At 37.3% G+C, this 13,168-nt stretch overlaps 1 protein-coding gene across 1 annotated transcript in view; it reads right to left on the bottom strand.

The window, feature by feature from the left end:
• EML4 (EMAP like 4) overlaps positions 1 to 13,168 on the bottom strand; it is a 150,347-nt gene that overhangs the window by 40,575 nt on the left and 96,604 nt on the right. The window contains 5 exon segments of the mRNA XM_037066486.1: positions 147 to 242; positions 4,814 to 4,924; positions 6,056 to 6,125; positions 8,672 to 8,821; positions 10,101 to 10,224. Of these exon segments, the coding sequence (XP_036922381.1) occupies positions 147 to 242; positions 4,814 to 4,924; positions 6,056 to 6,125; positions 8,672 to 8,821; positions 10,101 to 10,224 (551 nt within the window).

Here is a 13,168-nt window from a genome sequence, read left to right as displayed (position 1 = left end):
CCATAAAATGATGACAAATCAGTAAATCTGATGGATCTGGCCATTTGGTAAGGTCTTGCAAACAGAAAATATGCAATATACTTCCAAAAATGTGCAAAACAAATAATGTAATCTAAAAGATAGTAATTGAAAAAATTTCGACTTACCTTTATTTCTGCTGCTTTTGACTTTTTCTGCCAATCCCACACGGTAAGCATGTGCTCATTGGAGTCATCAATAACACACAGATGAACACCTGAGTCCTAATGAGAGTCAATTAAAGGCATTTAAAATTTTTCTTTTTTTTCCTTTTTTTTCAATTTTTTTATTTAATTATTTTTCAAGTATAGTTTTCTGTCTATTACTCCCATCCCATCCCACCCCCCATCCTCCCCCCAAAATTTTTCATATAAGACTGACTTTCTAAGCAAAAATACCACATTATTAAAACTGCCAACATTAAGATAATCCCAAATCCTTGAAACTTATAAGTCCTTGGAATATACTGAATATACTACTTACTAAGACTATGTTTTCTTCAGAAATACAATAAATATTCTTAAAATTTTTTTTTTAGATTTTGTTTATCTTTAGAGAGAAGGGAAGGGAGGGGGAAGAGAGAGAAAGAGAAACAACAAAATGTGGTTGCCTCTCACGTGCCCTTTACTGGGGACCTGGCCTGCAGCCCAGGCACGTGCCCTGACTGGGAACTGAACAGGCGACACTTTGGTTTGCAGGCTCGTGCTCAATCCACTGAGCTATACCAGCCAGGGCTAAAAAATATTTTCTTTTAAAACTTTTCCCCCCTAAGTTGATTTCTACTTGCCATCTAGTCACTTCTATTATTCAGAGAAAGCAAATAATTCATTTTGAAGACTGCTAGTCTCTTCTGCATCTTATGCTTCCCTGTTGTCTTGTTGTATTTAAAGCATATTCCCTTGAAACAGGAGTGAAAAGTACATAATTTTATAACTTTGCTTCTAAGTTTTGATAGTTTGATGGAACAAGCTAAAATTAATGGCTAAAGTTTGCCAATTTTGGGTTTCCATGCTATACATTAATATGAATAAACAAAATAAAAGTGTAACTAAAATCCTTTCTATTTATTTTTCCAAAATGATTTTCATTCACATAATTTAAGCTTCCCAGTTTAAGAAAAGCAACTGTGGGTGACATTTAAAAATTATTATTATTTAAAAAAATATTTTATTTATTTTTAGAGAGAGGGGAAGGGAAGGAGAAAGAGTGGGAGAGAAACATCAATGTGTGGTTGCCTCCCATGTGTCCCCTACTGGGGACCTGGCCTGTAACCCAGGCATGTGCCCTGACTGGGAATCGAACTGGTGACCCTTTACTTCACAGGCCCATGCTCAATCCACTGAGCTACACGCCCATGCTCAATCCACCGAGCTACATCAGCCAGGGCATAAAAATTATTTTAATTTTTAAATATATTTTATTGATTATGCTATTATAGTTGTCCCATTTTCCCTTCATCCTCCTCTACCCTGCACACCCTCTCTCACCCACATTCCCCCGCGTAGTTCATGTCCATGTGTCTTAAGTTCTTTAGCTTCTACATTTCCCATACCATTCTTGCCCTCCCCCTTTCTATTTTCTTTTTTTATATATATATTTTATTGATTATACCATTACAGTTGTTCTATTCCCCCCCTTCATTCCCCTCCACCCGCACTCCACCCCCCACCATCCCCCCCTTAGTTTATGACCACGTGTCTCAAGTTCTTTAGATTCTATATTTCCCCCACTATTCTCCCCCTCCCCCCTATCTATTTTCTACCTACCATCTATGCTATTTTCTGTGCCTTCTCCCCTCTTCTCCTCCTCCCACCCCCGTTTCTAACCCTCCATGTGTTCTTCATTTCTATGGTTCCACTCCTGATCTAGCTGTCCTCTTGGTTTGCTTTTGTTTTAGGTGTGGTTGTTAATAACTGTGTGTTTGCTGTCCTTTCACTGTTCATATTTTTCATCATCTTTTTCTTATATAAGTCCCTTTAGCATTTCATGTAGTAAGGGCTTGATGATGATGAACTCCTTGAATTTGATCTTATCTGAGAAGCACTTTATCTGCCCTTCCATTCTAAATGAAAACTTTGCTGGATAGAGCAATCTTGGCTGTAGGTCTTTGGATTTCATGACTTGGAATACTTCTTTCCAGCCCCTTCTTGCCTGTAAGGTCCCTTTTGAGAAGTCCGCTGACAGTCTGATGGGTACTCCTTTGTAGGTCACTTTCCCCTTATCCCTTGCTGCTTCTAGGATTCTCTCCTTCATTTTGGTCTTGGCTAATGTAATGATGATGTGCCTTGGTGTGTTCCTTCTTGGTTCCAACTTCTTTGGCACTCTCTGAGCTTCCTGGATTTCCTGGAAGTCTATTTCCTTTGCCAGACTGGGGAAGTTCTCCTTTATTATTTGTTCAAATAAGTTTTCCACTCGTGACTGTTTCTTTCCCCCTTCTGGTACCCCTATAATCCGGATGTTGGAACGTTTAAAGATGTCCTGGAGGTTCCTAATTTTCTCCTCATTGCTTTGAATTCTCATTCCTTCATTCCTTTCTGGTGGGATGTTTTGTTCTTCCTTCTGGTCCATTCCATTGATTTGAGTCCCAGTTTCCTTTCCATCGCTATTGGTTTCCTGGACATCTCCCTTCATTTCAATTAGTTTAGCCTTCATACGTTCCTCTAATTTGTGGCTGTAATCTACCAATTCTGTGAGCATCCTGATAAATAGTGTTTTAAATTGGGCTTCTGAGAGGCTGGCAATCTGTTGGTCGCTGAGAGTTATCAGCTCTGGGACTTTGAGTTCTTCTTGCGCCATCGTTTGGGCTGTTCGTGCCTGTTAAGTAGCAGGATCGGAGACCTAGGTTTTCACCTAGGTTTTCACCTAGTTGCCCTGAGAGCAGGGCAACTCAGTCACTGGGTGGTGACATTGTATGTGGGGGCGGGGTCAAAGAGGTACAATGGCTTCCCTCTGCCGCCCGCTGCCGTGACCCCCACCCGGGCCGCAGCCACCACTGTCACCAGGCCCACGCGTTTCGCTCCACTGCACTCGAGTGTGCCACCGCTGTCAGCCCTCCACCACTGGGTTCGTCCCCTGGGGCCTGCGTGGTCCGTCTCACTGTGCGCGAATGTGCGACCTTGGTCAGTCTGCCCCGCACCCCGACTGGCTTTGGGCTGCCCGCGCACCTAGCACCTAGGTCGGGGGATCTGTCCTGCCCGACCCAGCTCCGTTGCTGGTTCCCCCTCTCTTACCGTCCCCGTTGAACGGTTCGTAGCTGTCGGACTTCTGTATAATTCCATTTTCTGGTCTTTGGGTGTGTCCTAGTTCTCCAAAACTTTTGTTGTAGTCAAACTTGGTTGTGGGAGAAGGCACAGTGTTTCCACCTATGCCTCCATCTTGGTGGAAGTCTCTATTTTCTTACTATCTATGCTACTTATTGTCTATACATTTTCCCCCTCTCTCCTCTTCCCACTCCCCTGTTGCTAACCCTCCATGTGATCTCCACTTCTGTGGTTCTGTTCCTGTTCTAGTTGTTTGCTTGGTTTGTTTTTGTTTTAGGTGTGGCTGTTAATAATTGTGAATTTGCTGTCATTTTATAAATTATTCTTTTCCTACTAGCATCTGCAGCATATGCCTTAGATGTCTATGGAACAAAGAAATACTGTGGCGAAGAGAAATACCAAGGAAGGGCAGAGCTTACTCTCTCCTCCAGATCTTTTCCTTGTACTGGAAGGATGACCTAACCCAGGAAAAGTTAGAGTAGGAGGCAATCCAAGATTGTCTTAACTTGTAGCAGTGCTATCAATGAGATGACTACAGTTCCTGCTACAAAGAGTTTAGGGAGAGAAAAATAAGATAGCACAAAAGTATTTCCTTTCTGTCCTTTTATCTCCTTTTCTATACGCCTTCCCCTAATTCCTGACTCATCTGATTCTTGACATTCACAGTGCCTTCACGCTAGCAACATTACTATATCCACCCAAATTTGTCTTTCTGTTCTAAAAATGTCCCTTCCTCCTCCATGTCCTCTACAAAACTCCCATAATCCAAACACAGCTGCTGATAGGAACTGAAGAGATGATATGAATACATAAATATATTCTAAAGTATAAATGAGACCAAATAAAATCTGGAGGAATATTTATATCTAAAATTAAAAATTATGGATCTTAACATGCAAGTCTCCTATATACTTTGTAGTAATTACATATAATTCAAGAGTAAATAGAATGTTTAAATGAGTAACATTGTTTTATTTTCCCCTCAGAATAAAGCCTCAAGGGTAAAGTAAGACTGCTAAGCCCTGAATTTTAAACTCATGTTGTCATCAATTCAGAACGAAGATAATTCATGACTTTTGTGAATAAATACAAAGGTCTGATTGTTCTCTTACTACAACATGACATTAAGAAAAGACAATATTTGTGCATAATCGGCCAAGTTACATGTCTGAGAATTTTCTACATAAAACAGAGAGCTCCATCATTCAAACTAAACAAAAGCACATCTTACTGCTTGTTTTAATTTCACAATTAAAACTAGCATGTATTCCTCTAGTGATTTCCTGATAGTGCACTAGAATTCTATTTCAGGAGAGAACAGAATTAAGTATAAGTGTAATATCTTGGATCCTGTCTAAACCAAGGTACTTCAGTAAGTACTGATGCTGGCTCACACCTTGTATTTCAATTCAGTTATCACTTTCTGTGAACATGCGCGCGCGCACACACACACACACACACACAAAACTGAGCTTAACTTCTTTTCAGCTTCTCTATACCACCACCTGCTTACTTCTTTAAAAATTGTTACTTACTGCTTTTGAAAAATCCAGGCATCCTACTCCACGCTCAAAAGTCCCAAGTCCAATAATCTGCAGTGTGGACAGACTAACCGAATCCCACACTCTGACATGGGGCTGCAGAGGCTGCAAAACCAAGGGGAGAAACACAAGACAGCAGAACTCATTGGTACATGGGTGGATGCCAATAAATACCACTAAAGCACAGAACTATTTGCTATCTTTAAAAAGTAATGGGGATGAATAAATATCTAGTAAAAATACCTACTACATTTAGATATGCCCCCTAACAATCCTGAGCAGGTATTTTCTCCTCATACCTTGAAAATAACCATGTAACAACAGTGGTAACAGTAGCAGTAGGAGATGATCTGTGTAATTTCTAAGTGCCACACACATCATTCTAAGTACATCACACGAATTAACTTATTTAATCTTCATAATTCTATGAGCTATGTACTATTATAATCACCATTTAACAGATGAGGAAACTGAGATACAAAGACTAAAATAACGTGTCCAAAGTTATACAGCAGTAAAAGGTGGAGCCAGGATTCCAACCCAGAAAAACTTGCTGTGGAGACCCTGGTTTTATAGCATTACCTTTATTTCTAGGAAAATAATACTTAAAAAAATTAGTGTTCAATAAATTGCTAAGCAAACAGCTCTTAAAACAGAATCTGGACATGGAAGTGGTCTTGTAAGTCATCCAATATTACCCCTCCAACTCTTTTTTGTTAAAGAAACTGAAGCCAGAGAATGCCGTGAGTACAGCCACATACTGCTAGTCACTCACTGCTAATTTTCACTGCTGAGCCTTACAAATAAGAGATTTGTAACTTAAGCTTATTTAGTGTTACTGAATAGTAACTAAAAAAATTTTAAGTGTTATCAGTGATACTCATACATAAAATCCAGGGGTCCTTCAATTTAGGGAAACTGCAGTACTGCTGACATGCACTGATAACTTATTCCATGTAAAAAATAAATAAATAGCAACCTTATCAGTCTTCCCATTTTATAGAGAAAATAGTTTCCTTAGAGAGAACACTTCTTTTTTAGAAAAAAATCTTTTAATATGATTCTCTTTTGTTTTTTGGAATGTTCTTATAATCTAATATTTTTTTCCTTGTTTATACTAAAAATCTCCGTAGTTAAGTTTTAGAAGAATAAAAATGAGATATAATAAGACGTACCATCAAATCCATTCCAATAGCAATGTCACCAGGTACAAAAGACATAAAGCCACACACTCACCCTTCCATCTTTATCCACGCCAGCTATCTGTCCAGTTGCAATCCTAATTTTGTCAGGGTGCACGGCAAGGCTAAAAAGCAGTATTAACGACAATTTTAAAAACAGGAAGAGCATGTGAAACAGCAGAAATATGCCTTAGTATCTATGAACATTTTAAAAATTGTTTTTCAATCATTAAGAAGATCTCATCGTGACTTATTTTCTTTAGCAAATCAAAGAAACACCAATTATCAAAGACTTTCTTTTCTAAGTTTTCAGCCGTACTTCTTTCTTCTAAACTTAACAAATTTATCAAACACTAAATCTGAAGAAAATACTTATTCATAATTGTGACATAATAAATTAAGCTGGTTTTTTTTGTTGTTGTTGTTTTACTTTTTCTTCTACCTCCCTCTGCTTCCTTTCTGGTAACCACCATGTTGTTGTCTATGGTTATGAGGTTACTTTTTACCTGTTTTTACTTGATCCCTTCACCTAAACTATTTTCATTTGTTCAGGTTCCTTTCTAGTCCTGCACCTATATGTTCATATACCTATTCATGTGGTCTTATTACAACAAAGATGCAATATTACATTATAATTTTAATCTATTAAAACAAGCATTTTTCCATTTTGCTACACAATTTTATACATATTATTAACCTAACAGCTCTTCTATTATTTCTACTTTTCTACAAAGGAACACAAGGGTGAACATCTTCACATCTAGTGCCTCTAACCTTTTAATTAGCTCTTAAGGCTACATTCTTATAGGTCAAACTTAGGACAAGAAATTTTTAAGTACAAATGGAAAATAGTACAGTATATATGCCCACATTCCTCATGATAAATACATAACTACTAAAAAATTTAAAAAGATGTCTTCATGTTCATGTGTAGAGTCTTTCTACATCTTGCAACCAAGGGGCAAGCTCAACCTGAGAATATACATTTTTTGTTCATATGTATTGCTCATTGCTTTCCAGAAGAACAGTACCAATAAGATACTGTTCTTAAGAAATATGAACTATCACAAGAAATAAGTATGTTTTAAAAGTTTCATCATAATTTCCCCTTAAGAATTATATCTCTTATGATGACTTGATAACCTGACTGGTATAAATAATAACTTGTTTAAAATTCTCTGATTACTAAGGAGGATAGAGTTTATTAATAACGTTTCTTTAACTAACACTATTTCTTCGTACTAGTTTATGTCCTTTATTCAGGTGAACTGCATTAAAAGTAACTAAAAATCTAACACATTAACAGTGGGAATATCTTTTAAAACACATTTTTAAAAGTAAGGTTTCTGGAGTTCCAGTCCAGGTGGTGGAGGAGGTCAGTGCTGCGCTCACACCCTCCCACAGCCATGTCAAAATCACAGCGAAGTTACTACAGAACAAGCACCATGAGAGCCATCGGAGGACTTAGCTGAATGGAACTCCTATAATTAAGGATATAAAGAAGCTTTGTGGAGACTGCCTAATGACAATTATAGTTTCTAGTGGGACACACACTCAAGTAAAATTTCTGGATTAGGTAATATAATTGCATGGTTCAAATATAAAAAGGTATAAAAGGACATACTGAGAAAAGTCTCTTTCCTACCCTGCCCCATCTTAATCAGCTTCTTTTTATTGATTCTGGAAAATTTTCACATATATGGAAGCCAAGGTAAGTGTTTATTTTGCACACCCCTTTCACACATGGTAAAACATTGTGCACTTTGTAACTTTGTAATTTAGAGTACCGGTACATATTAGGGGTCTTTCTATATTAATACGAGTACATAAAGAGCTTCCTCATGCCTTTTTAATAGCTGCATGGAAACCTATGGGTACTTTACAACTTCACTGGTCCCCAGCTAAGTGACAGGCTGTTTGCAATTTTTACTATTGTAATATATAATTCTATGTTATTCTTCCAGTGTAAAAGGCAGTATTTTAATCATCTCTAAAAGTTTAACAATGTCCATATAATATTCTAATAGTTATATATTAATTTCTTTCTGATAAAGATACAGTTGCAAGAATAGTATGAACACAGAGGAGCTTTTAAATGTTGCAAAGTAATAAATTCAAGCAATAAATTACTGAACTTAATTAAAAAGTAGTAAAATTAATTGAGTAATTTTAAAACAGGCCTAAATATTTAGTTCTCACATTTTTACAGTTTGACACCCTATGGGATACTTGTGATCCTTATTCAATTATGATTTTTTCCTCCTAAAAAGAAAATCAAGTCCAAATATTTACCTACATAGACAAAGGATTTTAGTCAATGATATTCAGTAACTAATAATCACTCTCAGATAGCTTTAAAGGTCTAGTGAGCCTCATATACACTTGATACTACAGGCTGGAAGAAAAGGACCAGGAGAGATCTGAGAAAGCAGAAGAGGTCCCAATCGAGAATTATAGGTGATGTGTTTTATGGCTGCTGATATCACACCAACTATTTTGGAGGCCTGTAAGTCCTTTTTTCTTTTCAAAATATATTCTACAAAATGCCTGTAATACCTTAAATTCTGAGCTCTCCATAAGAAATTTCCAACAAAACCATAATTTTTACAAAACCCTAAAAACAAAAAAGGGTATGAAATTTAAAAAAAGAGCAACGTTAAATGATACCAACCATTTCACACAGTCTGTATGACCCAGGTAGTGTCGCTGAGTTCTCTCCTCGTAATTAAATAGTACTACTACTGATGCTATGAAATAAACTATTTCCCCAGTAGGAAGAAGGTAAACATTAGCTCGACAGTCTTTTCCTCGATAGCCGTATCTTAAAAGAAAGAGTCAAGTTTTTCAACAAACAAATTTTTTAAGGTGTTAAATTAACAATTTGTGAAGGATACTTAAGGGAATCAGAAAGGTACAATGTAAAGAGGACTGGACTGGAACTCGAAAACTCATGCCTGCCACTGTGTTTGGATCTTAGTTTCCCCCACTCACCAAACAAAACACACACCGAGTTCCTGATGTGTCAGGCACAGAGCTAAACATCAAAACCAGTGTGGGGCCAGTGTCCCTGGAGCTTATACCCTGGCAGAGTTGACCAAAATAAAGGCCAATTATATCATTAGAAACTGTGGAAAGAAAAATAAGAGGATGCTAGAAGAATCACATTATAAAAAGAGGACCTCATGTAAATGGAGAGAAAAACAGGGATCAAAAAAAGGACTACATGAGAAAGTGACATTTATGCTTGACCTAAATGATAAATCAGAGATAGCCAGGCACAGTTTGATAGGCCGAGTATCAATTAAAAAGTTTGGTAGGGAGAATGTCTATTTAAAAAACATATTTTTAATTGATTTTAGAGAGAAAGAGAAAGGAGGAGTGAGGGAAAGGGAGAGAGAGACAAAGACACACCGCCCCCCCCCATTTGTTGTTCTACTTATTCATGCATTCATTGGTTGATTCTTGTATGTGCCTTACCTAGTGATCAAACCCACAGCCTTGGCATAGCAAAACAATGCTATAACCAACTTAGCTACCCAGCTAGGGTGAGTGTTCCATTTTACAGTCATTTCTTTAAAAAGTCTAGCTGAGAACAAAAGTTAATTGTGGAATTAATAGCAATCTTGTTAGTTTGAGCTCTTAGTAGTTCACACTACTTCAGAGGTTACAAAATACTTAAAACTGATGCTTTCTTATTTAAGTCTTACGACAGACCTGTGAGGTAGGGGTTATTAACTCCTTTATAAATGAAGAAAGTCAGGTTCACTGGCAGTAAGTGGCAGAGCAGAAACTCAAACCCCAGTCTTTCAATTCCAGTCCAGTGACTTTTCTACTATATCACAAACACCTGCTGTGATGATCAGCAAACAGAATACTGTTTGCCCTATTCGAAGACATTAATTTTGGCAATTTTAATTGCTTAATAGCATAATATATAAAATATGTGATAGGATCAGAGCTGACATCTCCTTGCTTTCTCAAGTGGATGTTATGCTTACCACATTTACTTTTCTGGGATAAAAATCATTTGGGCAGAGGTTAGGCAAACTCATTTTTCTCAAACAAAGCAAAAAATTTACTGTCATGGTAGAAAAGGATACGCCCACTCCAGTTTGAGCTTCTCAGGAGGCAGTTCTGTTCTGATGTCATCATAGTTGTCAACATCAGAGGGAAAACACATTGTAATTGGTCGACCTCGCATAAACATTTTAACATATTCTCCTTCTGTTGAAACACAAGACAAAAATTAAATCAGATGTCTTTTCTGAACAATACAGAAAAGTGGATTATTGTGATACAATAAAATCTATATATCATTGTCTTTTTGTATAAAGCTCTAGTCCAAAATGCTGTAGGAAAAAATGAATGGTCATTTCCTTAAATGAGAATAACTATTTTCATAACCAAAACAGAATTTGTCTGTTTAAGTTGACACATTTCAACAAAGCCAGGAAGGTTGAAGTAGAAAAATAAAAAGAAAATAAATTTTGTCATGGAAGTTTCTCTAACAGTTAAAAAGAAGAGATCATCAGGGCAGACAACAACCATTCTACCACATACCTGATCGACCTACTGATGTTTAATGAGTTACCTACCACAAAGAGAGGAGTCCACTACCCTTGTAAGTCAGGACAGAGGGAGAGACTATGAGCCCTGCTACCCCTGGTTGTGAACAGGGCTGAGAGGGATAGAGGACAATGTCCTTTACTTCACAGTTGTGCCTACAATCAGCCTTGGAGCTAAGCAATTAAATTCAATAATAAAGACAGTGCTACAAAACAATTTCTAGTTAGCAGAATAGGTTCTAAAACATTTTTTATTTACATAACCAATAGTTCTTTGTAAGATCTGCAATAGTTTAAAACTAAAAATGCCAAAAAGACAACTCTAGAATCAAATCAGAATTTATTTATTTTATTTTTTATTTTTATTTTTTTTAAAGATTTTATTTATTTATCTTTAGAGAAGAAGGGAAGGAGAGAGGGAGAGAAATATCAATGTATGGTTGCCTCTCGTGAGTCCCCTGCTGGGAACTGGCCTGCAACCCAGGCATGTGTCCTGACTGGGAACAAATAAGTATTTATTATACACCTTTTACAAATGGAAGCAATACCTCGCATAACAGATGAGATTGTTTCTTATGCCTTAAAAAAAAAAAAAGGCAACCCATCCCTGGCCCCACTATCCCCACCTATGCACAGACAGGTTTAATAAATGTTGATAGTGGTTGTGAAATGGTTATAAAACAACCTAACAGAGAAGGAGAAAACAAGGGACTGAATACAAAGCACAGGAAGAGTCTAGCACTTGCCAACTTGCCTGATGCAACACAAAAACAGCATCAGAAACAGACTGAAAATGTGGTCATTAACTGGAAGCTGATGCAACCTGAGGACCTCTAATAATGACCTAAGCTGCTAAGGAGGAGAGGTGCATAATAATTTCAATAGTCTATATAATGCAAACTCTGAAAGAAGGGAAGACACATTAACTTTTCTAAATGCCTGCAAGTATTTCTTCAGAGTCAGATTTAAAAATTGTGCTTATTATGGGTGAGAAGTTCAAGTTATTTTTATTATTATTACTCATAGTGTGCTCAGTCTCTAAGATCTAAGAACAGGCTAACACCTCCCACGCCATGATTTCAACACCACATGATGTATGTCTTGATTACTTCTGAATCTCAGTGGGCTCTCCTTCCTGATGAATTTTAGAATAGCTGAACTTTGATAACTCAGTGATTACCAGCTGCAACTATTTCCCTTCCGCAATCATCTTTATCTGTGTCTTGTCTTTTTTTTTTTAAGTTTACTTTCTTACCGATGTGAATTTGTTCATAAATTCTTAGTTTTTTTTAAGAACATAAATTCTTAAAGGCAGATATCCTGTCATTTGGAAACTCTGATCACAGAAGCATATCATAAATCTTTTCTGAATGAAAAATAAAACCTTTAATTGATGCTTCTATCACCATTTACAGGAGACTGCATGTCCAGCAAAGGGAATAGGTTATGGATAGTATCAAAGGGAAAAAAAAAGCTTTCTGTTGCTAATAGGAGAATACTATACTGATTTTTTTTTCCTCAGCTGACAAGCAGAGCATGCGACTAAAGTAAAAGTAAAGGAACTACCTTCCTATCTAGTGCTTGTCAACTTTTCTAATGTAAAAATGGCAACGCTTGTTAGGATAAAAATGCTTTCCCTGCCTGTAAACTGGTAGTATATATTTTGGAGACCAAGTCTGTAACCTAGGCACTGCAAATAATTTCTGGGATTGAGAGGGGAGCAATACATACACGACAGTAGAAAGAACAAGAGCTTTGGGAAAAGACCGACTGGGACCCCTGCTAGCTGTGTGACTTGCCATCATTTTTTCTAATACATAAAATACTACTATTCTCAGATTATTATTGATCAAAGAAGACATCACAATGTAAATTAAAAAAGGAAATCCTCAACAAATATGCATTACCTTCCCTTTGAGAAGGATTTTTGACCATTCTAAACACTGTCTAGAACTGTTTATAATGCAAGATTCAACACACCGTAAGATCTCTTCATCCGCTTTAGAGTGACTGTCCTGAAAACAGTAAGTATAGGCAAATATGCTAGAGTCCCCTAACTCTATCATGTGCACTCTAAAACAGAGGTCACACATATCCACAGGCCCAGGCAGGAAATGCAAAATGAGAGCAGTGGGAGAAGACAGGATGACTGCGGGTGGGGGAGGACTGGCATACCCCACGCCTCATCTCAGGAAGGCCGAGTTAGTCAACTCCATGGAAGAAGTGGGCCCAGTGTTGCTCGATTTTCTCATCTTCCAGGAGCGAGGAAATGTATACCTCATTGAGAAATTTCCCAATTTTAAAATATTTACTCCTTTGCCAGAAGAAAAGAAAATACCATGTGAAAACACACCTTTGGCCTGCATACAGCACAGAGGTCACTAGTTTGCAACCTCTTTTTAAAAGAAGACAGACAGCCTTCTACCCTGGGGATTAGGTACAATACTTAAAGGAACTGGGGCCTCTTTTATCCTCAATCACGATGAGTCAAATTCTCACTGCAGACTTTATTCTGAGGCTGTCAGGCTTCTTGATCTTATAGTCAAAGGTCTTCACAGTTAATTAACTTGTTTTAATTAGCTTGTTTTACCCCACTGCTTCTT

The sequence above is a fragment of the Sturnira hondurensis genome, unplaced genomic scaffold, assembly GCF_014824575.4.
Source record: "Sturnira hondurensis isolate 20B ecotype Veracruz unplaced genomic scaffold, ASM1482457v3 Scaffold0016663, whole genome shotgun sequence".
In the NCBI taxonomy this organism is placed as follows: domain Eukaryota; kingdom Metazoa; phylum Chordata; class Mammalia; order Chiroptera; family Phyllostomidae; genus Sturnira; species Sturnira hondurensis.
This window is presented reverse-complemented; position numbering and strand designations above follow the sequence as displayed.